The 25,044-nt window shown below is 37.8% G+C and overlaps 1 protein-coding gene across 1 annotated transcript in view; it reads right to left on the bottom strand.

Annotated features, from left to right (window-relative positions):
* Positions 1 to 5,310: 5,310 nt before the first annotated feature.
* Positions 5,311 to 25,044, bottom strand: part of LOC126203288 (serine/threonine-protein kinase BRSK2) — a 195,958-nt gene continuing 176,224 nt past the window's right edge. Inside the window, exon 14 of the mRNA XM_049937545.1 lies at positions 5,311 to 6,168. Coding sequence (XP_049793502.1) covers positions 5,872 to 6,168 — 297 coding nt within the window. The 3' untranslated portion in view covers positions 5,311 to 5,871. The remainder of the gene's footprint in view (positions 6,169 to 25,044) is intronic.

Raw genomic sequence — 25,044 nt, 5'->3', positions numbered from 1 at the left:
CTTACAGTGTATTGCTTAAAAAAGTGAATTTAAAATTAGAGATATAGTGTATTTACTTTTATTAAATATCTTTCATTTAAATGGCACTGATGCTTGTTGCACTGCCTAACACTAATATTATACTCTTCATAAGTAAAAGATACTTGTGAGGAGTAAAGATCCAGGAAATCATATAATGAGGTAAGAATAAGTAATCAAAAGGAACATTCCAACAGAGACAAATGAAAATTCTGCATCATATAATTGATACTGCATTTCTCTTTCATTGTTTCTAACTATGTATTACTATATTGACAGATTAATTTTTTTTTCAGCTACTGTATACAGACCCATATGATTCCAGGTTGCTTAATGCTGTCATTTTAGACTTTCCTTTGTTACCACCCTAACATTCCGTAATAGTGACATTGGTCATTTACTATAGTGAGGTGGTAAAGCAGTTTCATAACTGCAATGATATTACTGACATGAGGACAACAGGAGTGAAGTGTATGAACAGTTAAAGAAAGATTTGTTTTTTTTTTATGTTGTGCTGTGGTTGGACATAATCTCAAGTAGAAGAATTATTGCAGGCAACTGAGGAAAATACAAAGGTAACCTATGCGGTAAACATACATAAATATATGAAAAGAGATGCATAAAAACTGCATAGAAACATTTCTATAATGTAACAGCTTTTGCAGCTCAGACATCAGGAAACAAAGGAAAATAAATTTACCCAAACACATGGAGGATCTTTATATAGAGGAATGGCTTTAATACTAGACAGTATAAAAATTGTACATTAGCAGAAATTTAAACATGGATGTTTGCTTTATTAGCAGGCAAAAGTAATGGCTTTTTTGTCTCAGAAATGTGTTTTCTGTGCTGCAAAAACATGATATTTTTTTCTTTTATACAATGAAGTGTGTGTGCTTCAAAAGGAAGGTGTATTTGAAGCACGCAAAATAACAGTCACTTTTCCTTAGATGTCTCTTTACTGTTACTTTGATAGTATTTTTGATCTTAAATTAAAATAAATGGCTGAATAAGTTACTATCACATAATACTACCTGTAAGCCTGATTTTCAAAATAATATTTAAAAGATATGGAAGATGAAAAAGATTTTTGGATGTGAATTATGAGGGCAGTGAAAAAGTTGATGCAAAAATGTTTTGCTTCCAGTTGTGTGTGAAAGTCTTCAACCCGGAATTAGAACAGTCCAAACAACATTAGAGTATATGCTAAACTGTCTATTTTATAACAGATGGTAAATGTATGCTTAACTGTGGAATCAAATTAGAGGCCTGCATTTTCTGAATGGTGATCCTAAGCTTTCTTCTGACACACCAGTTTGATGTGTCGGACAGTTTCATGGTAATTGTTTATTAGCATTTTTCTTGTATGAGTCTAGGCATTTTGAAGCAGTATTAATGAAGTGGCTGGAAATTGAAAGCATTTCAAATAATGTATTTTTGTAATATCCCAGGGCAAAACAGTGAAGGACTGTTCTGTATCAAAATAGTCTGAAACCATATTTATCCTCTGTCTAACTACATAACTAATCTTCTGCAGTCAAGTAATTCCTCATAGGTTTTTCTCACTGAAAGTGTAGTGAAATACTTGGCATCTCAGTTTAATTTTTATTAGGTTTTGATTTTTGTGAATTCTCTGTAAAAGAATTGTCAGTTAAGTGGGGCATTTTAATACAAATATAAAATGTCAGTGGGCAAGAAAAGTAATTAGATAATCACTGCTGATCACTGAGAATACAATAATCAAATAAAAACATAATAAATAGTACAGATTTGGAAGGAGATTAAAGACCATGTTGAATGCTGAACATGTGTTACATGAAAAGGCAGATGAAATTGCTGAAATGTCTTCCCTGCAATCCACAGATTATATTGACACAATTCACAACATACCAGGATACTTATTTACCTTTTTGTGGCTTAAAACAATGCCAAATATCTTAAGTAATGTGGGAATTATATTTTTCAAGCCTATATTTAGTGGTGACAAGGCACAAGATGCATTCTGTGCAAGTGGTGAGTGAGAAGGGGAGGGAGGAGGGAAGGGGGTTGGAAGGTGAGGGAACAACCTAAATGAAAAATTTTCCAATAGAAGCATATGACAGTGATCTCTGTTCCTCTGTGAAAGGCTTGTAGCTGTGATTATAAAATATCAAGATAAGTATACAATGAATAGTGGATAGCTGTAAGACTGATATCATTTTTCAGGTGAGAGTGGCATGCAGTTGCTTACCATCTCTTCTTATTGTCACAATAGACGTCTTCACATCTTAGGCCTTTTGCTCCTGTTCTCTCACCATTGGTTTCTTGACTTTTGCTCTGATCTTTCTCTTTTCACTTATCTGTAGAAGTATGGGTATGTCATCCTGCTGCTCTTAAGTATCTTTACTTGACACTACCACTGGAAATTGTTGCTCCTACTTGCAAGAAACTCACATGTGTAATTACAATAAAGATTTGCCATTAAATGTTCTCTGCACAAGGATTCAGTGTTTGTCATTTTCTCTTTGCAATAATTTTAGATGACATGGTACAAAATATTTTACATGAAGCCCATAGAACTAACTGTCTGCAGTTTTCATATCTTTAACAGACAAAACATTGTGTGTAAAGATAATTTGTAAGGTATACTTACACGAAAGATGTACAAAAGGAGTAATTGGATTGCTCAAAAATATGAAAATATTTCCAATGTCTAGAAAAATACTAAGCCATGAAACTAATACCACATGTAAATAAAATGCAGGAAAATTATTGAAGATCTGTCTTTGGGTCATGAAGATATCAAAAGTATGAGCTACACAGAAATGGGTAGATGGCACTTGAAAGTGCCAAAAATCAGATGAAGAGTTGTGTTAAAAAATGGGGTTATCAAGTGAGGACCCAGCAGTGTGTAACTATATTTCTTCTGCCAAGTATTTGCATTTCCCTTGGTAAAATCATTTATCTAAACATCCTTACTGCAAACAACTGATATTTCATTAACAATTTTTGAAAAAAAAAAAAAATAGTGTCACTTGAAATCACCTCGACACAAATTTCAGAAAAGGAATATAGCTCACAATGTAACTGATAATATGTTCACTCTATACATGTAAGCAATATTTCTGACCTTCACCTTCAATAAATCTTAAGCTGACTCAAAATTGCAAGAAAATATATGAAGCACCATACAGAGAATTTAGCATATACCCCACAAAATGATAAAACTTCAACTGTAATTCCAAATTGAAGCAGACAAAAGCACTGCACATGGCAGACAGCAGAACTAAATTGTGTCATCTGCCATCACTTTTCCCCACTGTAGTTGATTATGGTGTCAATTGACAACATGATGAACAAAAGAGATAAGTTGCCAATGTAGAGCTGTTAACCCTTGAAGTGGGAAGAACAACATTACAAATAAAAGTTGTGAAGCACTTAGATGCCTCACATTTCCACCTTCACTTATCTTCATCTTTTTTTCCATTTGCAGATGTTTGCTTTTTACCAATCTTTTACTGGCAGTTTTTGAATAATTAATTCCTTTGGAAAATTTGAATCTCTATAGCTGAATTTTTTCACTTAGGTATGAGAAGATGAGAATGAATGGAGAAGATTAAAACAATTTATGTTGTTATCAAATAATTATATTGTGAAACACCTTGAAGTCTAATATGAGGAATGGCATGGTTTTTCTGTGCATTTCTTGATTCATTAAATTAGATTATGTGGAAGTTAAAGATGAAAAATAACTACAGAAGTGGAATGCTAGAAACTGCATGTACCTCAAAGAGAAAGAATGGGAATAACATATACAAGTTATCATTAAAGCACTGTGAAAAAATAAACGTAAATGTGAATGTCACAATTGAATTAAAAATATGTTTTTACTCTTGCTACAGGAACAAATATTTGTATTTGATTTTGTAACATAATCAGCTTGTATAACATCTATGCAGATTCACACAAGAGTAATGAAAACATGGTTCTGGCATTTTCTAACTGCTGTCCTTCATTTGTAAATAAATTAGCTCACCCTAAGAAGTTAGTCTTATTCTCGTTATGCATATAAATTTGAGAAACAAACATCTCTTGCATTTATTACTTGCAAAAGTACAACACTCAGTGATTCATATTTTTACCTTTCCTTTCTGTCCTGCTATTACAATTTGCAGTTGTTACTTCAGTTACACATTACAATAGTTTTGAAAGTGGAAATCAGCTTACCATCTAGGATATTGAAAAATAATGCAAAACAGTCTTATCAGCAATATGTGAGGGAATAGTCAAGCCAGCCAATTATGAATATCATTAAAAAGTAAATGACAAATAAGTCTGAGGGCAAATGATTGCTAATATTATGTACAACATATTCTGGCAAGGCAGTGCAACACCACAGCAAAAGGAATTCTGTTATCATATACAGAAACCTTGCAGAGTAAATTTGTTTACAGAGACAGAAATGGTATAGTTTCCACAAATACAATTAAATTAATTGAAAGGACTTATCTACTAGGATTGTTCAAATGTGTAAAACGTAGTAACGTATTAGTTGTATCAATCTAAAAGTAATATCACAGCATTGCTGCATATGACTGCTAATATGCATCAGTACATATAAAAGATATGATAAAAATTATCCCAGTAAATCGTTTTTCTACCTGGAATAACTCTGGTATACCAGAATATTTCACTGTTTGTGAAGTGCTCATAATTAGTTATAACACAGAAATCTAACATATAAATAGCATCAGTGTAAAAGACGAAACAAACTTAGAGAGTAGTTTTAACAGTTTCAGCATTACTTAGCAATTTAAACACAGTCTTTCCTCAGTTCTCAAATAGAGTCACAACACTGGTGCTAAATTAATAGTAATATACACTTAAAATGACGGCATAATTTCCCTGGAGGGACATTTCACAATTTTACTTAAGATGATGTATTTGCCAGTCACTCCTCACATTTTAGGGGATTAATGCCTTATTCGGAAGAAAGCAGATAATTACACAATTCTCTCTCTGCTAGGCATTCATAAACCCTACAGATTAAAAAAGTGAGGAGGAGGATGATGCGTCAACAACTTTTCAACTCAGTATTTAATACAATGTTGCAATTTTTTTGAAAACTGGATAACAGTAACTAATTTAATAACAGTAATCACAAGAATTAAATTTATTGCACAAGTTATCACTGGCCAGCATAGCAAAATGTTCTGAAAACAACTGATTGTACAACTTTTCTCATAAATACTACATACACATATAACAGTACAACATGCATATCTAAATGAAAACTGCGAGGCAAGGCCTGAATAAACGTTCCCTGAACAAGCTTATTTATTCTATCAGATTAAAATCAAAGCTCTTCACAAATTAGAATTATGACGAGGCATCATAAAATGTGCTTCATTTGTGGAATGTCATCCAGTGGTGCAATTTACATATTACACACCATTGTTTTGTAAAGCCTGTAAAAGTTCAGTGTAACGGACAGTTTTCTCAACTATCTCCACTGAAACTTGCTGTCAGCTGCAACATTTTCACTAAGGCTGTCGTTTTAGTTCTGTGCTCTGCTGAAGCAGTGTTCCTATATACAGTCAGCTGATGATGTGAAAGTAATCATATGCAAAATAAAAGACTTTTTTGCCTTACTCTTATGAAAGCATTCCTGATAACTAGTGCCACTATTGCACTTTTTAATACTCATCACAATTTTTTCACTTGAAGTCTGAGGGAGAAAGTTGAGTGTAAACACACTCCCAGGACCAGCATCTTGTGAATAGAGCAGTCATGACCAAGCCACAAAAATGCTGCAAAAAGCTTTGTTGCTCTCCAGTTCAAACAGGGAGTTGAACACTCTTATTGGCTCAGTCCTCACGTAGCTGAACCTTGTGCGTCCACTACTCCACTGGGGCTTTCACTACTTGAACGCACTGCCTTAAGGGTAGGAGTCATTGTCTCAGTGGACGTGGGACAGGAGACTGTTGTGGCACCACTGCTGCTCTCTCCCCCTGAGCCGCCTCCACTGCCACCCCCATTATTGTTGTTATTGCTGCTGGTGCAACTCCGTCTCCTTCCACTTCCACTGCTGCCTCCTCCACTTGGGCTTGTGTCTCGCGTTGGAGATTTGACATCAAACACTGAGGTGTCACTTTCGATGTCAGATTCCACCTGTAATTAAAGTATATGTACATATGCAGTGCAGATATAATTATAAAGCACAATCTATAAAATAGGAAAGTATGCAATGGTTTAACAGTCATTTATACTGTGTTCTAGCAACTGCTGTTTGTACGAGGGCAGTTCAATAAGTAATGCAACACATTTTTTTTTCTCGGCCAATTTTGGTTGAAAAAACCGGAAATTTCTTGTGGAATATTTTCAAACATTCCCGCTTCGTCTCGTATAGTTTCATTGACTTCCGACAGGTGGCAGCGCTGTACGGAGCTGTTAAAATGGTGTCTGTAACGGATATGCATTGCAAACAACGGGCAGTGATCGAGTTTCTTTTGGCGGAAAACCAGGGCATCTCAGATATTCATAGGCGCTTGCAGAATGTCTACGGTGATCTGGCAGTGGACAAAAGCACGGTGAGTCATTGGGCAAAGCGTGCGTCATCATCACCGCAAGGTCAAGAAAGACTGTCTGATCTCCCGCGTGCATGCCGGCCATGCACAGCTGTGACTCCTGTAATGGCGGAGCGTGCGAACACACTCGGTCGAGATGATCAACGGATCACCATCAAACAACTCAGTGCTCAACTTGACATCTCTGTTGGTAGTGCTGTCACAATTGTTCACCAGTTGGGATATTCAAAGGTTTGTTCCCGCTGGGTCCCTCGTTGTCTAACCGAACACCATAAAGAGCAAAGGAGAACCATCTGTGTGGAATTGCTTGCTCGTCATGTGGTTGAGGGTGACAATTTCTTGTCAAAGATTGTTACAGGCGATGAAACATGGGTTCATCACTTCGAACCTGAAACAAAACGGCAATCAATGGAGTGGCGCCACACCCACTCCCCTACCAAGAAAAAGTTTAAAGCCATACCCTCAGCCGGTAAAGTCATGGTTACAGTCTTCTGGGACGCTGAAGGGGTTATTCTGTTCGATGTCCTTCCCCATGGTCAAACAGTCAACTCTGAAGTGTATTGTGCTACTCTTCAGAAATTGAAGAAACGACTTCAGCGTGTTCGTAGGCACAAAAATCAGAACGAACTTCTCCTTCTTCATGACAACGCAAGACCTCACACAAGTCTTCGCACCCGAAAGGAGCTCACAAAACTTCAGTGGACTGTTCTTCCTCATGCACCCTACAGCCCCGATCTCGCACCGTCGGATTTCCATATGTTTGGCCCAATGAAGGACGCAATCCGTGGGAGGCACTACGCGGATGATGAAGAAGTTATTGATGCAGTACGACGTTGGCTCCGACATCGACCAGTGGAATGGTACCGTGCAGGCATACAGGCCCTCATTTCAAGGTGGCGTAAGGCCGTAGCATTGAATGGAGATTACGTTGAAAAATAGTGTTGTGTAGCTAAAAGATTGGGGAATAACCTGGTGTATTTCAATGCTGAATAAAACAACCCCTGTTTCAGAAAAAAATGTGTTGCATTACTTATTGAACTGCCCTCGTATTTTAATACTGTGTTTGTAAATGAAGTTAGATGCATTTCTTGCCAGAATCATGTAAGTAAAGTAGTCATCAGCATGAAGAAAAGTTTGACATTACATTATTTTACTTTTCGTGTCCTTATTGGAGGTGGTCACTTCACCTTCTTCCTATATGTGAACAATCAGTCAGTTATTGGAGGACACACAGAATCTGAATCACAGTGCAATCAGGCATTTTTCACACTCACCAAGAATAGACAATAGTGGAAGTCTTGTTATGTACAATAAAATATTTTGGAATTGACAAGAAAGAGAGATTTAGATCTGTGTGAAATATTTAAAGGGTTTCACTGTGTTTCTTGATGTGATGCCTTTATAATGTTTTTCTCAACATTTTTGGGTGAATATTGTTTAAATTTGACTACTGAAGTGACAGTCTTTGTCAAAGTTTCATCCACCATTTCTGATGGTGGATCGGAATTGGGTCCATGGTTGTGTAAGTTACAAGTACTCACAGTGGCAATGCTTATGTGCCTTTTTCCCCGCCCATATATTTGGCTTTAAGAAATTTCACTGCAAAGGAGGATTCACAGCCTGATAGTTGCTCATTGGGCCACATAAATCAGAAATATATTTCTGAAACTTGTATCACAGTTGGATGAACACTTGAAAGGCATGTGTCACTGGTAAACCATTAGTAATTCCTAAACATGAACACCACGAATTAGGCCTTAGGTCTGCTCCAATAGGCCGATTGTTGCCTATGGTGCACTGCAAGTAGTAACCTATGATTGTGGAACATGTGTTCAGCAAGTCACCAATCCCTCCAGCCGTTACTGCCAGTAGATGAATCCTGGTAGCACCCCTATGTCTTTATTCAAGCAGATCCTCATCTGCTCAGAAAAAATCTAAGTTGGTCCTGGAAATTTAATGGTCCTTCTATACCAAAGGCTGTGACCATAATCATTCAGGTAGGGAGACAGTCATCAGTAGCAACTCAGAAAACTGTATTAGTTGTCAAGCAAGCTATTGCCAGTAACTGTTATAAGCAAGCAGCATGCAAGCAAGTATGCATTAGGAAAGAGAGAGACATAGAGAGGAGAGAGGAGAGAGAGAGAGAGAGAGAGAGAGAGAGAGAGCATTGCACTTCTGCAGCTGCAAAAATACTGACTATAGCTGCCTGAGTGATCAGCTGTAATAACAATGGAAATAGAAATAAGAAGGAATAAAGTCTGTATTTAAATGAAACAAAAAAATGATAGTTCACTAAAATGTTCATGCAATTTTCTGAGGTGTTACTGTGTCCTTGCATCTCCCGTCGATCTTTCCTAAATTTGTTTGTTGATAACTTATTGACATGGAGGAAAATCGTAGTATTTTTCTGTGGATAAGGAAGGTGAAAGTTTCACATACTTAAAAGAAAATTCATCACAAATAATTTTCAAGTAAGAGAGGGCATTTTTATTTTCTCTCAAATAAGTAAGCCCATCAATTAGCTGTAGTTAATTTATGTAAAATAGTGTCAATTAAGTGGCAAAAAAGAAGAAAATTAATGACAGGTCATAAAGGAATTTCCTGTTGTATGATGTTGGTAGATGTTGAATCACTGAAAATCTTATTTTTACATTCACATTTGGACTTTTTCTCCCAGTATGCTTGATCAAATGATCCTTTGACCATGAGATCTGAAGCAGGGAGGAGTATAAAGGAAAAAAAAATAGTGTGGAAATTCTCTACAGATAGTAAATATCAGGAAACAAGATAAACAAGCACCCACAAACTAATGAGGTTGAAGACTCAAACTCTACTGTCAACAGTATCCAGGAATTCAATGAAAATATGCTGAAATACATTGGTGATGACTTAACAGAACAAAAGGCAACAGATTTTAAAAGAAAACTCTTGGTTTGGAGCATGTGCCAAATGAGGGCTGATAGAAATAAAAGAGAAGTTAGAAAAATACAGTGAATGGTAGAGGGAAAACTGGGCGAAGAATGAAGGAATAGAGAAATAGGTCAAGCCACTCTGGACTGATCTCCCCAACTGTGAGAAAATGAGATATGGTAGCATTGTTTTTGTAGGGTAAGGAAAACAGATTGATCCAACAAATATGAAACTTACATCCACAGAGGCTTGAGGTCAATAAGAGATGATGAAGCAAAGGCTACAAATAAAATGTTTACTAACTTAAAAGACCTCAACAAGAAAATAAAGAGTATCAAAGCAACAAATAAATCCACATTTTTAGAGACTGAGACACCAAAAGACACAGCAAAAAGTCACAGCAAATATAAAATTAACAGAATGTAGCCTCAGCAGCCAGAGGCAGTGTTCATGTATGTGTGAGCTGTATTTGTGTGAATATATGGGTGTGTATGTTGTCTATCTCAGACGAAGGCTTTATGTCTCATGGAATATCATCTTAATAATGTGACTGGATTTATGATTTCCTGTCAGAGAGGTCACAGTTCATAGTAATTGATGGAGAGTCATTGAGTAAAACAGAAGTGATTTTTGTAGTTCCCCAATTTACTGTTCCTTATCTATATAAATGATTTGGGAGGCAATCTTAGCAGCCATCTTAGGTTTTTTTCAAATGACGCTGTCGTTTATTGACTAGTAAAGTCATCAGAAGATCACAACAAATTGCAAAATGATTTAGAAAAGATATCTGTGTGGTGCGAAAATTGCAATTGACCCTAAATAGCGAAATGTGTAAGGCCATCCACATGAGTGCTAAAAGGAATCCATTAAACTTAGGTTATGCGATAAATCAGTCAAATCTAAAGGCCGTAAGTTCAACTAACTACCTAGGAATTACAATTATGAACAGCTTACATTGGAAGGAACAGATAGAAAATGTTTTGGGGAAGGCTAACAAAAGACTGTGTTTTTTCTTGGCAGGACACTTAGAAAATGTAACAGGCCTATTAAGGAGACTATCTACACTACACTTGTCCATTCTCTTTTAGAATACTGCTGCATTGTGTGGGATCTTCACCAGATAAGATTCACAGAGTACATCAAAAAAGTTCAAAGAAGGGCAGCACATTTTGTATTACCACGAGATAGGGGAGAGAGTTTCACTGAAATGATACAGGATTTAGGATGAACATCATTAAAACAAAGGCATTTTTCACTGTGGAGCAATCTTCTTATGAAATTCCAATCACAAACTTTCTCCTCTAAATGTGAAAATATTTTGTTGATGCTGACCTACATAGGGAGAAATGATCACCATGATAAAATAAGGGAAATCAGAGCTCATACAGAAAGATACAGGTGTTTGTATTTTCCACATGCTATACGAGATTGGAATAGTAGAGAATTGTGAAGGTGGTGTGATGAATCTTCTGCTAGATGCTTAAATGTGATTTGCAGAGTATCCATGTAGATGTAGATGTAAATGTGTAAAAGCTAATATGTTTAGTGGTCTTTCTGTTTTGCCTGTCTGCAAGTCAACATCACCTCTATATGGTGTGCAGCAATCTATCTTTTCATAATACTGTTATAAAATTAACAGAGGATCTTAAATTTGAGCAACCACAGCAAAGGTGTCTGCTTATTACAATGTACAATGTTGTGTCTGTTCTGTCTGAGACTGAGCTTATGGATGTCTTACTCAAGCAGAATTTACAGACAAATTGAATGATGAGATGAACCAAGAAGTCAAATGCTGTTTCAGAAAGGACCACACAATAAAGAAGCTGTGCACCATGTGATACAGGTCAGTCCTTGGATAAGGAACTATCTGATGGACATCAAAAGAATATAATTGGATTTTGAAGAGTTCCAGTACATGGCTCCCATGTGGTTTTCAAGTCTTTCTGTCACCAGAACCTGAGTCAAAACGGCTCTAAGCACTATGGGACTTAACATCTGAGGTCATCAGTCCCCTAGACTTAGAGCTACTTGAACCTAACTAACCTAAGGACATCACACACATCCATGCCCGAGGCAGGATTCGAACCTGCAACCACAGCAACAGCGCGGTTCCCGACTGAAGTGCCTATAACCGCTCGGCCACAGTGACCAGCTTTGCAGCAGCTTGTAGAGAAGGAGTGGCAGTATGTGCACATTTTGGTGCACACAATCACCAGAAAAAAAGTGTCCAAATTTAAATAAGCTACTAAAATAAATCCTGTGTGTACCCTGAGGGAAAACATGCCAAACTCAGAGTAAAGAATGCCTGACTTGCCAAATGCTCCTCTAGAGAGAAATAGAGCAAACCAATTACGGCCAGCAAGGAAAGTATACAGCATAAAGAGCAGAAAATACACACAAGTGGTTAACAGACACAGACCAAAGAGACAGGAAACATTTGAAGCAAGAAGATATCCCCTCCACTTGGCTCCAAAACATTCCATAGAGGAAAATGTTAAGGCAGTGTTCAGCACCTATTAAAATCCAAATGCAGCAGAAAACCATAAATTCCTCTCCAGTGCCTCCTCTGCAAAATAGCTTCATCGGGTCAAGTGTGCTGGAGCAAAATGTGGAAGTCAAGTTTCGAGGCCACCAACAAGAAAACTGTGTGACTGAAGACCACATTCTACAAAACAGTAGTATAAATGTCTTAACACTTACAGTAATTATCTTTGAATGGATCAATTCTATGGCTCTATTGTGGCGAATGTTCAGTTTTCATTTGACTGCCTCTTACAGTACATAAGTTCTACCTCAGGCATGGACAGAAAAGAACAGAGCAAATCATCAAGAAGCCTTAAAGTGAATAACATCAGACACAACAAATTTGATATGAAAACCTGTGGGGATATTTTGTCAGGCGTGAAGAAGTCTAGTAACTATGAGATAGGTCCTGCAGAGTTATACAAGGAATCTGGGGACAACATGAGTTTAGCCATACCTGGAGAAATCAACAACTTCGTTGTTGCCTTAAGATATATCATCCGACAAGTGCATTCCATTGGAAGGGCATAAGTGTTTCCAGTACTATAGACAGTCAACTAAATACAGCATGGACTCAGTAATATGTTTATAAGGGTCAGACAACTGTGTAAGCTGCTGAGAAGAATGTTCACACATTGGCAGGACCTGTGAACTAGGAGGCAGGGTATTAAGATTTAGTAAAATGTTATGGTAAGGTGCTCCTCAATTCAAACCAACCGTTTCCCAAATATTATAAATACAGCAGGCAGCCATGGTAGAAAACAAGTCAGCAAGGGTGTACAGCACTCAAACTAATGCCTGCCATTGCGTTTTTGAAAAGGACATTACAGTTACAAAAATAATTTTAATATGCAATGAGCACATAGTAACCACATACATCCTGGTTGCAGGTTTCAAATGCATGCTGACAAGCATCTGTTTTCAGTTCAGGCATGAGATAGCTGCATATTTAATCACAGTTAGAATGGCAGCTGCTGTTACTGGTAAGAAGATGCACATGTGATTCTTCATCTTCTCCAGGTTTACTTCATGACATTAGAGTTCCTGGGTGGATGTCCAAAGGGTACAATATTTTGGCAAGCAACAACTTTGCCATCATCAGATGTGCTGACGAACTGTCTACATGGAGGTCAGTGTGGCACTGTTCTCTCTTCTTCCCCTCCCTCTGATCTGCTTTTGTAGCCACCATCCATACCCAGCTTTTCCTCTCCCATTCCTCCTGTCCACTCATTGCTCTGTCCTAGGTTCACACCCAAGTACACATGCTGGTGGCACTTCTGCTGTCCCTCCACCTGCCACTGACATTGGTTCCTTGTGGGGTATCTCCATCTTCTTCTTAATCAGACTAATTGCAGGTTCCCAGGCCTTACTAAGGATGTAGGTGCTATCATGACTGATCAGTTGTTCCCTTACTCAAATACTGATAAAAGTCTTTAATGACACAGAGCCACAGGTTAGATGTCTGTATGGTCATAATCTGTTCTGTGTAATTCCAGTAGGCAATGTTCCATGACTCCTGCAATCTAGTGCGCTGTTTGTGTCTCGACTTGACAAGCCATGCCACTGGAAGAGCCATTTGCAGAGTTCATTTTCATTCCTTATGAGACACTCTGAACAACGTGTAGTGTCAAACTTTGCCAAGGTAACGCATCACATCAACTCAGTGGCAGCTAGAAGAATGGAGAAATGTACCATCCTAGCCATGGTAGGATGGAGAATATGCTTTATCTGCCAGTGCCTGGACTCAACTAACAAAGAACTTTTCATTTTACATCTACGTCTGGCCAACCAGTTCAGTTCTTGGACACAGAGTGGACTGATGGTGTCACGTGTGCCACCGGAGATTCTGAACAAAGGAAGGCCACTGGATATCAGCCATTAAAAATTGAGCATATAACACAGAGACAACCTTCTGACACTTCCTGCAGGACTATCATCAATCTCATGGCCAAGCAACTAGGTGAGTATGTTTTTTCAGTTCTTAAGAAAGGACTCAGTTTTGCACACACTCCTAAATCTGTATCTATCATGGATTTCATCAGTGCTGTGGAACAGGCAGCTGCATGTAGGATTAGGGAAATGATACTCACATAGAAAGAGGCTCAAGATTTCCTGATATGGCACAGCATTCAATACAGTATCAAGCTTGTTTGAATGGTCACTTGACATTCGAATCATGCAGTATGATTGGAAGGGAAATGCAAGAAACTACAAACTAGCTGCAACAATAAGCTATGGCTCTGTTTGAAATTTGACAATTTTGTAAAACACTACAAAAACTCCCATTGTGTTTGAACAAATTTACAGTATGAGTTGTCATACAATACCACTATATATGGATATACAGACATTTATGCTGTTTTTTAAATAAAGGTAATAAAGACGAATATGTTATCCACCAAAACATATTACTTGACTGAGCCCAGTATTACATTTTATTTGTTTAAGAGAGGCAGTAACAATTTACTAAGTAGGTTGCAAATGAGCAATTCAATCTCTGTTCATGTATTAGAATAACAGATAAAAGAAGTGTTACCAGATTTTAATCAGTTTGGAAACAAGACAGCAACATTCAGGTTAAACAGTCAAGACAGTTAATGAAGAATTAAAAACCAAATAAAACAAAATATATCGTAATAAAGTGACTGTAAAGTTTATCATGAGAATGAATTACAGAGGGGAAGGCCCATCTTGCAGATAGTACCATCAGATGTCACTAGATTGTGGAATGACCATAGCTCAGAAATCGGAGAGAATCATGATTGCAATCTTTTATTTATTTATTAGTTGCCACTGTTACACATGTTCTCTATACTAGAAGATATTCAGTCTGAGTTTTACGGCTATTTTTATCATTGTAATCGACAGTGCATTAAAAATGCTAAGACAGGTTATTGTAACAGTACTAACAAAAGCCACTAGGTTACAGGCCAATCAAAAGATTGAACAGGACTCAAGATTTCCCTGACTGTGATGTATGCTGTTCAAACAGTTCATGTCATGTTCAAACACAGCACTAACTGCATGATTTCCACCTAGGACAGCTGAATAAGTACAGTGTGAGTCAAAAGTCACAGTACACCCTATTGTGTCAAAAACCCTGCAGGAATGGTCTATATTTTATGGTATGTACAAAACATGGGTGCCATGTTGAAATTGACAATACTGAGAGAGAGATAAGTTCATTCCTCCAAAAAGATTCAAAGTAGCAGTTATGGTTCAGAAGTTATAACAATCTTTTTTGTTGCAGATAACTGAAGATAACTTTGACCAAGGAGCCTTATCAGCCACAGTTCCAGTTTATCAGAATTCAGAAATCAAGCAACTGACTGTGTTGTGTGAAACTGGAGAGCCTTCTGATGCCAATTGTTAAAATCTGCCTCTATGACACAGAAACTCCATTCACCAGAAAAGGCCATTGGCTGAAAGCTTTAAGCATGAAAATCTTTTTGTTGTGCCTATTTACGACTCAGAATCTCCGCTATATGGTGCGTAGCAACTATCCTTTTCATAATATTGTTAGTTAAAATATATGAACACACTAACACCATCATAAAGCAGAATCCATGTGCACTCAGTTAAAAATATGTAATAATAGATATACCATGATCTGCTGCAGTACCCAGGCAGCAGGTTAAAATTCAATGCTAGTAAATAAATGAATAAAAGTGAATATCAAACTAAATAAAACCACAGAGGACTGCTCAGTAAAGAAGGAGTATAATACAGTAAAGAGAAATACAGCAGCTTATCACTGAAAGAAGGAAATGTATGAGTCACAGGATATCATGGAAAGCCATTAGTACAAACTACTTAGAAATGAACTCTACAGTAAATACAATGTCATCAGTTTAGTACTAATGACAGAAGCATATAAAAATTATATACAATTACAGAATGTGAGAAAAGTTAACTATAACTTTGGGGAGGTAAAAAGGTAGTGTGGAACTGTGAGAAACAAATATAAAGCATCAGTCAAGTATTAAAGACAGGGTAAATTTGGAATATTCATAGTCTGTGTGACAAAAAAGAACAGAAAAGCAGTAGAAGAGGAGAAGGTCAAGTAGAACAAATCAGCTAATATGATCATAATTTGAGAAACCATTGAATCATTTGGGTCCACACAAGTTAGCTGGAGTTAATGAGATACATTCTGAACTATAAAAACCACAAGGACATGTGTAAAATAGAGGCCTGTTATAAGTCCTTTGATAACAAGAATTTCTGACACTGGAGATATTTCTTGAGATTCCCAAAAGAGGGCTATCACCGCACTATGAAGAAAGATATATGTGAAAAGTACACAGCAATCAGACTGATAACATCTTAAATTACCCACTATGATAAAATACTAAAGAATAAAAGAATAAAATCAATAGGCACTGGATGAATATCAGTTTTGATTCAGGAATGGTATAGGAACCAACAGAGTGATTCTGGCCTTACGCTTAGGAAACAAAAAAGAAAAATTTAAAAATCTAGATTTTGTAACGTTATTTGCGAACATACAGAAACTCAGTGTGGGGAACAATAAAATGTTTCAAATTCTGAACGGGATGGGAGGTAGGATTAGGAGACAGAAAAACTCTACAATAGCTACAGAAACACAATAGGGTGTAACAAAAGTGTAAAGCAAGACTGAAGGCTATCATCAGTGTGTTTAACTTTTTTTTCTTGAAGAAGTAATGAAGGAGTTCAAAGAAATTTGGAAATAACATAGCTCTCATGGCTAAATAAAAGTACGGCTACAGTAAAGAGAACTCAGAAGAACTTTCAAATGATACATACAGTTACAAGACAACTTAACACACAACTTGCATTGAGAACAAGCAAAACAAAGATGGAAGTGATGAATAATAGTAGTAAAAATACTTCAGGATGACGATAAAAGAATACTGCTAATTAGGATCTGTGAATTCACAAGAACACAAAAGTTAGAAATATATCAGGAGCAGATTAGGGCATGGTATGAAAGTATGAAAGTGAAACTTGGACAACTGTAAAACTAGAGAAGAGTTGGAAGTATTTCAAATAAGGGAAAAAAGGAGCTAGTAGAAAGGATAGATAAAAATATACAAATAGTAAATTCTTAGCACCAAAATGACAGTTTGGGACATGTGCTATGGTACTGAGTGTAAGAAGTAAGCACAGATAAAAAAATAAACTCAGAATACGAAGAGAGAGAGAGAGAGAGAGAGAGAGAGAGACATAAAACCAATCAAACAAATGATACTCAGAATTACTGACTTTAATCACAGAAAACCAGTCAAAAATGAAACACAAAAACTGGAACATTCTGTGCTTGTTAACAGTGACTCAGCTGAAGAAACAATACAACAGCTGTGCTATGTAAAAAAAGTATGGATTCCAAATACAGCAATAGTGTGATATTCTGACTGTCCTATTGAGTTGTCATTTACAGAAGGCTGTAGATAATGATACTCACATTAATAATATTAAGTTTGTATGGCTCAGTGTCAAAATGCTAGTCTTTCAATCAGAAGGAGTTTTGGCATCTTTCCTGTACTTAACCTACCATAATATATGGGGAAAGGGGACCTACAGTTTAACATGGAATCTGAACATATGCTGTTCCTGGTGAATCCTCACATTACTGAGAGGTGAAGTGACTGAAAAAATCCATGTCCAACTGGGATTTTTGGTTTGCAGGGACATGTTTCTCACCACACCTGACGCGCTCAGGCTAATGCTGTACTTAATTACTTGCATAAAGCCTTTCATAAATTTCATCATCTCATCAAGTAAATAAAATACAAACACATGCAACAGACCAGCAAGTGGCACTGTGGACTACTTAGCTTATAGGATGAAATACTTTGCCTTATTTGAGAAGTTGTCAGCGATGGATGAAATAGTGTTGTATTAATACAGGAAGTGTAATAGAACCATCACTACTAACAATTTATATGCATGATCAGACAATGGAAACTCCAGGTAGGAATATCAGCATTGTAGGAAAAGTAAATTGCTACTTACCATAAAGAAGACATCTTAAGTTGCAAACAAGCACAGGTAAAAGACAATATTATGAAAAGGAAAATTGCCATTCACCATATAGAGGAGATGCTGAGTCACAGATAGGCATAACAAAACGACTGTCACAGATATCACTTTCAGCCGGTAAGGCCTTCTTCAGAAATAGAAGGCAGACACACATACTCATGCAAACACAACTCACACACACATGACTGCAGTGTCAGGCAACTGAAGCCACACTGCGAGCAGAAGCACCAGTGCAGTCACCACTCCTATCACGCACTGGTGCTTCTGCTCGCAGTGTGGCTTCAGTTGCCTGACACTGCAGTCATGTGTGTGTGAGTTATTTTTGCATGAGTATGTGTGTCTGTCATCTATTTTTGAAGAAGGCCTTACTGGCTGAAAGTGTTATTTGTGACAATATTTTTGTTATTCCTATCTGTAACTCAGCATCTCCTCTATATGGTGAGTGGCAATTTTCCTTTTCATAATATTGTTATATTCCATCCTGTATTTTCCATTGTTTGGCAGTTAAAAGACATTTACATGAAGCTTACATCAAGAGAGAAACACACACCATTCCCACACAAGCAAGCACACCTCATGCACACATGACTGCCAACTCCCACAAATCTGGCCTGAGCTGCTGAAATAGGTGGTTTTGTGTGCATGAGGTGAGCTTGCTTGTGTGTATGAATGGTGTGTGTTTCTATTTTGATGATGAAGGCTGTGGCTGAAAGCTCTATATAAGCATCTTTTAATTTTGCCTGTCTTCAACTTAACGTGTCTATTTTATAGTAAATAGTAATCTATCTTTTCCTACACTGTTAATTTATATGCATGACTTAGTTTCAGCAACTCTCTGAAATAGTCCTGATTTTTCAGTTATTCAGGCAGTTGGCCCCAATAGATAATGTGTCATGCAGGTGATCAGTGCTTGGTGCAATTGCAAGAGATGATTCTCTATATGAATAAAAATAATGTAACATGCATAAAGAATCAAAAATATTTCAAACTGTTTGACCGCACCATTGCTGATAAGTTATTATACTGAGTCACAGCAGTCAAATATTTAGAAGTTACATCTTTCAGTTAGTAAGGAAGAGCAGTCACTTAAATGTAGTTGTAAAAAAAAATAGATGCTAGGTTGCAATACACTTTGAAAGACTTTTTCCAGTAAAATTCATCCATATAGGAAGTTGTTAACAAAAACTCTTGTCCAGCTCATTTTTGATAAGCATTCTTCTGTCTGATAAGGAACCCAAACATGATCAACAGACTGACAGTTCAAAACATTTCACAACCTTTCATATGTTAAGAATGTGAAAGTAACAGATATTTCCAACAAACTCTAGTGGGATATTTTGAAATAAAAGTATTGGGCAGAATGAAAACAACTACTCTCAAATTTCCAGGAGCCAATGTTGAGAAAGCTGTCACACATGGTTTCCCATATAAGGTTGGTACTTGGAATATTTCATTAATGATTCAAGATACTAATATCAGATTCACTAGAAGTTGAAACTATAATGTTGCTGATGACACAAGTGTACTAACCAAGTGCTCAAACTCAGCCCTAGCAGACACAGTTTAGATGATAGCTGAACAGGTCCAAAAGCAATTCACTGCTAACAGTTTAACTCTTAATGTCATAAACACTCATACTATGCAATTTCAGACAAGCAACAATGATTTTCTAGCACCAGAAACAGACATTAATGGTGACATATTGAGTGAAGCACAGTGTGAAATAACAAGTTAAAATGGCATCAAAACACAGATAAACTAATCAAGAAGCTTGGTGTTCATGCCCTTAGGAGCACCTCTTATTGTGCTGACTTAAGACAAGAGTGTTGTCTTATTTGGCATATTATCTTGTGAAACTATCTTCTGTGGCAATGCTTCTAAACTGGAAAATGTATTTTCTCAGTAGGAGTGAACAGTGTCAATATTGTGTATAGTAGATAACAATACAATGTGTAGAAGACGTTCTAAACATCTTGCAGTTTTCCACTCACTTACCAAAACATTTACTGCTTAATGGTTTTTACTACTGATAATAAAAATCAGTTTCAACTGAGCTGTGACGTACTTGCAATACAAAACACGAAAATAATTTTCATTACACCATTCACTTCCATGTTCAGTATACATAAAGGAGTTATGTGTTGTGTTGATGAGATACTGAACAAGCTCCTACCTAATATAAAGGAAGAAACTTAGAATCCCTACTAATTAGAAAGGAAAAACTAAAAACATGATGCCTCATTAGCCACCATTTCTACCAATTATCTGGATTCAAAAACTGGAAAGTTCTGTTAGATTAGTATTTATACAGTAGGTGCAAACAATGAAAAAATGTTTTCTTTGAAAAAACCATTATAATAAAACTGAGAAGGCAGTTTTCCAAAGTAGCAAAAAAATGGTTCAAATGGCTCTGAGCACTATGGGACTTAACATCTGAGGTCATCAGTCCCCTAGAACTTAGAACTACTTAAACCAAACTAACCTAAGAACATCACACACATCCATGCCCAAGGCAGGATTCGAACCTGCGACCGTTGCAGTCGCGCGGTTCCAGACTGAAGCGCCTAGAACCACTCGGCCACTCCGGCCGGCTCCAAAGTAGCAGTTTTCTTACTAACTTACTCATTTAAATGTGTATGACGTAAGTGTGAATAGCATTAAACAGCATAGTGACATTTTATTGTTAATATAGCACACAGATGCCATTTCTATGAAGTCTTTATCTTATGTTAATATGTATGTGACTCATTCCCCATCCCGAAAGGTTCTCATTCTCCATAAGATCTACTGAACATGATGAATGAATGAATGAATGAATGAATGAATGGATGGATGGATGAACAGTATTCAGCACAGAAGTATTCTGAGATATAATTAACGCAAGTAAATTTTTATCAGTGGAGATAGTAACAGAGTATGGTACCTCTAAATTCTTTATACCTCTGGAAGGTTCTTGATAGGAGTAGAGTAATACAAATTGTTTTAATTTTTTCAGGGAACTGTTCTATAATACTGACTTGAACAAGTGCTAAATGTGATGGCTGAGTTAGATAGCACAGGATAGTTTCTCCAAGTGACCACTGAATGCCTAACTGGGAATTTAATTATCTCATGTTCTGGAACCCATACCACACACTGAAGCTCTTGCCCTCCAGGAACTAGAGCAACGTGCACAACCCCACCTCAAAAAACTCTCCACCCTTCTCACTTCCTACTACTGCCTTGGAGTAATATTGTCCACCACCTCTACAACAACCTCTAAACCTCCCCCACATCCCCTCATAACTGGCAAACCCTGTCTCACAGACCTACTACATTTACACCACCTTCCGAAACTCACTCCCACCACCACACAAAATCCAGAACCTAAACACACCTGAAACAGGCATGAACCTTTCCTCCAAAAGCTTTACCCCTTCAGAAATAATGGTCCTTTCCAGAGGCCTCAACTTTTGCCCGACTCCCAAATTCAATCATGCAGGACTTATTAAAGACCTTGTCTCCTTCTCTCAGTCCCTACAGTGGAAACTAATCTTACATCCACAGAAGGAATTACAATCCACCATCTAAAAACTGATCCTGATCTTATAATGCTACCTGTGGACAAAGGCTCCACCCCAGTTGTTTTGAACTGCAAGGATTACCTAGAAGAAGAACTCTGGCAGCTGTCAGATGCATCCAACTACAAAGCTTGCCATAGTGATTCTATTCCAGAAATCCAGCAGGATCTCCAGTCTCTCTTCAAATCCTTAAGCCCATCCCAGAACCTCTCCCCGGAGTTCATTTCTCTCCTCACCCCTACCACTCCCTGCACTCCTACCTTCTACATGCTGCCCAAAGTCCATAAACCCAACCAACCAGGACAGCCCTTTGTGGTTGGTTACTGTGCACCATGCAGAGAATCTCTGCTCTTGTAGATAAACACCTTCAGCCTATTACCTGCATCATACCGTCCTGTGTAAAAGGTACCAAGAATTTTCTCAACCAACTCTCCAAAATTCCTGTCCCTTTACCACATGGTACCCTACTCATTACTATTGATGCCACCTTCCTTTACACTAACATACCTAATGCCCATAGCCTTACCATTATTGAATACTACTTTTCCCAATGCCTGACATATTCAAAAACAACCTCCTTCCTAGTCACCATGAGCAACTATATCCTCACCCACAATTACTTCTCCTTTGAAGGCATTACCTAGAAATAAATCTAGTGTATGGATAGGAGCACCCACATGGCACCATCCTATGCCAACCTATTCATTGGCCATCTACAGGAATCCTTCCTAAACACCCGTAATCCTAGACTCCTCACCTGCTACAGATTCATTGATGACATATTTGCGATCTGGATTGAGAGTAACAACAGCTTATCCATATTCCTTCTGAATGTCAACATCTTCTCCCCCATTCACTTCAGTTGGTCCTACTCAACTCAAGAAGCCACCTTCCTATATGTTGACCTCCACCTCAAAGATGGCTCCATAAGTACCTCTGCCCATATCAAACCTACTAATCACAAGCAATACCTTCATTTCGACAGCTGCCACCTGTTCCACATCAAGAAGTCCCTTCCATACAGCCTAGCTACCCATGGGTATTGCATTTGCAGTGAGAAGCGGTCCCTCTCAAAATATACCAAGGGTCACACTTAGGCTTTAACATTACGTAATTATCTGCCCCCTCCCCATGAACCATGGACCTTGCCGTTGGTGGGGAGGCTTGCGTGCCTTAGCGATACAGATAGCCTTACCGTAGGTGCAACCACAACAGAGGGGTATCTGTTGAGAGGGCAGATAAACGTGTGCATTTCAGTAGTTGCAAGGGGCAACAGTCTGGATGATTGACTGATCTGGCCTTGTAACACTAACCAAAATGGCCTTGCTGTGATGGTACTGTGAACGGCTGAAAGCAAGGGCAAACTACAGCCATAATTTTTCCCCAGGGCATGCAGCTTTACTGTATAGTTACATGGTGATTGCGTCCTCTTGGGTAAAATATTCCGGAGGTAAAATAGTCCCCCATTCGGATCTCCGGGCGGGAACTACTCAAGAGGACGTCATTATCAAGAGAAAGAAAACTGGCATTCTATGGATTGGAGCATGGAATGTCAAGTCCCTTAATCAGCCAGGTAGGTTAGAAAATTTAAAAAGGGAGATGGATAGGTTAAAGTTAGATATAGTGGTAATTAGTGAAGTTTGGTGGCAGGAGGAACAAGACTTTTGGTCAGGCAAATACAGGGTCATAAATACAAAATCACATAGGGGTAATGCAGGAGTAGGTTTAATAATGAATAAAAAAATAGGAGTGTGGGTAAGCTACTTGAATGCATTATTGTGGCCAATATGGACATGAGGCTCACACCTACTACAGTAGCACAAGTTTGTATGCCAACTATCTCTGCAGATGATGAAGAAATTGAAGAAATTTATGATGAAATTAAAGAAATTATTCAGATACTGAAGGGAGACGAAAATTTAATAGTCATGGGTGACTGGAATTCAGTAGTAGGAAAAGGGAGAGAAGGAAACGTAGTAGGTGAATATGGATTGGGGGTAAGAAATGAAAGAGGAAGCCGCCTGGCAAAATTTTGCACAGAGCACAACTTAATCATAGCTAACACTTGGTTCAAGAATCATAGAGGAAGGTTGTATACATGGAAGAAGCCTGGAGATACTGACAGGTTTCAGATAGATTATGTAATGGTAAGACAGAGATTTAGGAACCAGGTTTTAAATTGTAACACATTTCCAGGGGCAGATGTGGACTCTGACCACAATCTATTGGTTATGAACTGTAGATTAAAACTGAAGAAACTGCATAAAGGTGGGAATTTAAGGAGATGGGACCTGGATAAACTGACTAAACCAGAGGTTGTACAGAGTTTCAGGGAGAGCATAAGGGAACAATTGACAGGAATGAGGGAAAGAAATACAGTAGAAGAAGAATGGGTAGCTCTGAGGGATGAAGTAGTGAAGGCAGCAGAGGATCAAGTAGGTAAAAAGACGAGGGCTAATAGAAATCCTTGGGTAACAGAAGAAATATTGAATTTAATTGATGAAAGGAGAAAATATAAAAATGCAGTAAATGAAGCAGGCAAAAAGGGATACAAACGTCTCAAAAATGAGATCGACAGGAAGTGCAAAATGGCTAAGCAGGGATGGCGAGAGGACAAATGTAAGGATGTAGAGGCTTATCTCACAAGGGGTAAGATAGATGCTGCCTACAGGAAAATTAAAGAGACCTTTGGAGAGAAGAGAACCACTTGTATGAATATCAAGAGCTCAGATGGCAACCCAGTTCTAAGCAAAGAAGGGAAAGCAGAAAGGTGGAAGGAGTATATAGAGGGTTTATACAAGGGCGATGTACTCGAGGACAATATTATGGAAATGGAAGACGATGTAGATGAAATGGGAGATAAGATACTGCATGAAGAGTTTGACAGAGCACTGAAAGACCTGAGTCGAAACAAGGCCCCGGGAGCAGACAACATTCCATTAGAACTACTGACAGCCTTGGGAGAGCCAGTCCTGACAAAACTCTACCATCTGGTGAGCAAGATATATAAGACAGGAAAAATACCCTCAGACTTCAAGAAGAATATAATAATTCCAATCACAAAGAAAGCAGGTGTTGACAGATGCAAAAATCACCGAACTGTCATGGCTGCAAAATACTAACGTGAATTCTTTACAGACGAATGGAAAAACTGGTAGAAGCCGACCTTGGGGAAGATCAGTTTGGATTCCGTAGAAATATTGGAACACCTGAGGCAATACTGACCTTACGACTTATCTTAGAAGCTAGATTAAGGAAAGGCAAACCTACGTTTCTAGCATTTGTAGACTTAGAGAAAGCTTTTGACAGTGTTGACTGGAATAGTCCCTTTCAAATTCTGAAGGTGGCAGTGGTAAAATACAGGGAACGAAAGGCTATTTACAATTTGTACAGAAACCAGATGGCAGTTATAAGAGTCGAGGGGCACGAAATTGAAGCCGTGG

This window comes from Schistocerca nitens, chromosome 9 (genome assembly GCF_023898315.1).
Source record: "Schistocerca nitens isolate TAMUIC-IGC-003100 chromosome 9, iqSchNite1.1, whole genome shotgun sequence".
NCBI lineage: Eukaryota > Metazoa > Arthropoda > Insecta > Orthoptera > Acrididae > Schistocerca > Schistocerca nitens.
This window is presented reverse-complemented; position numbering and strand designations above follow the sequence as displayed.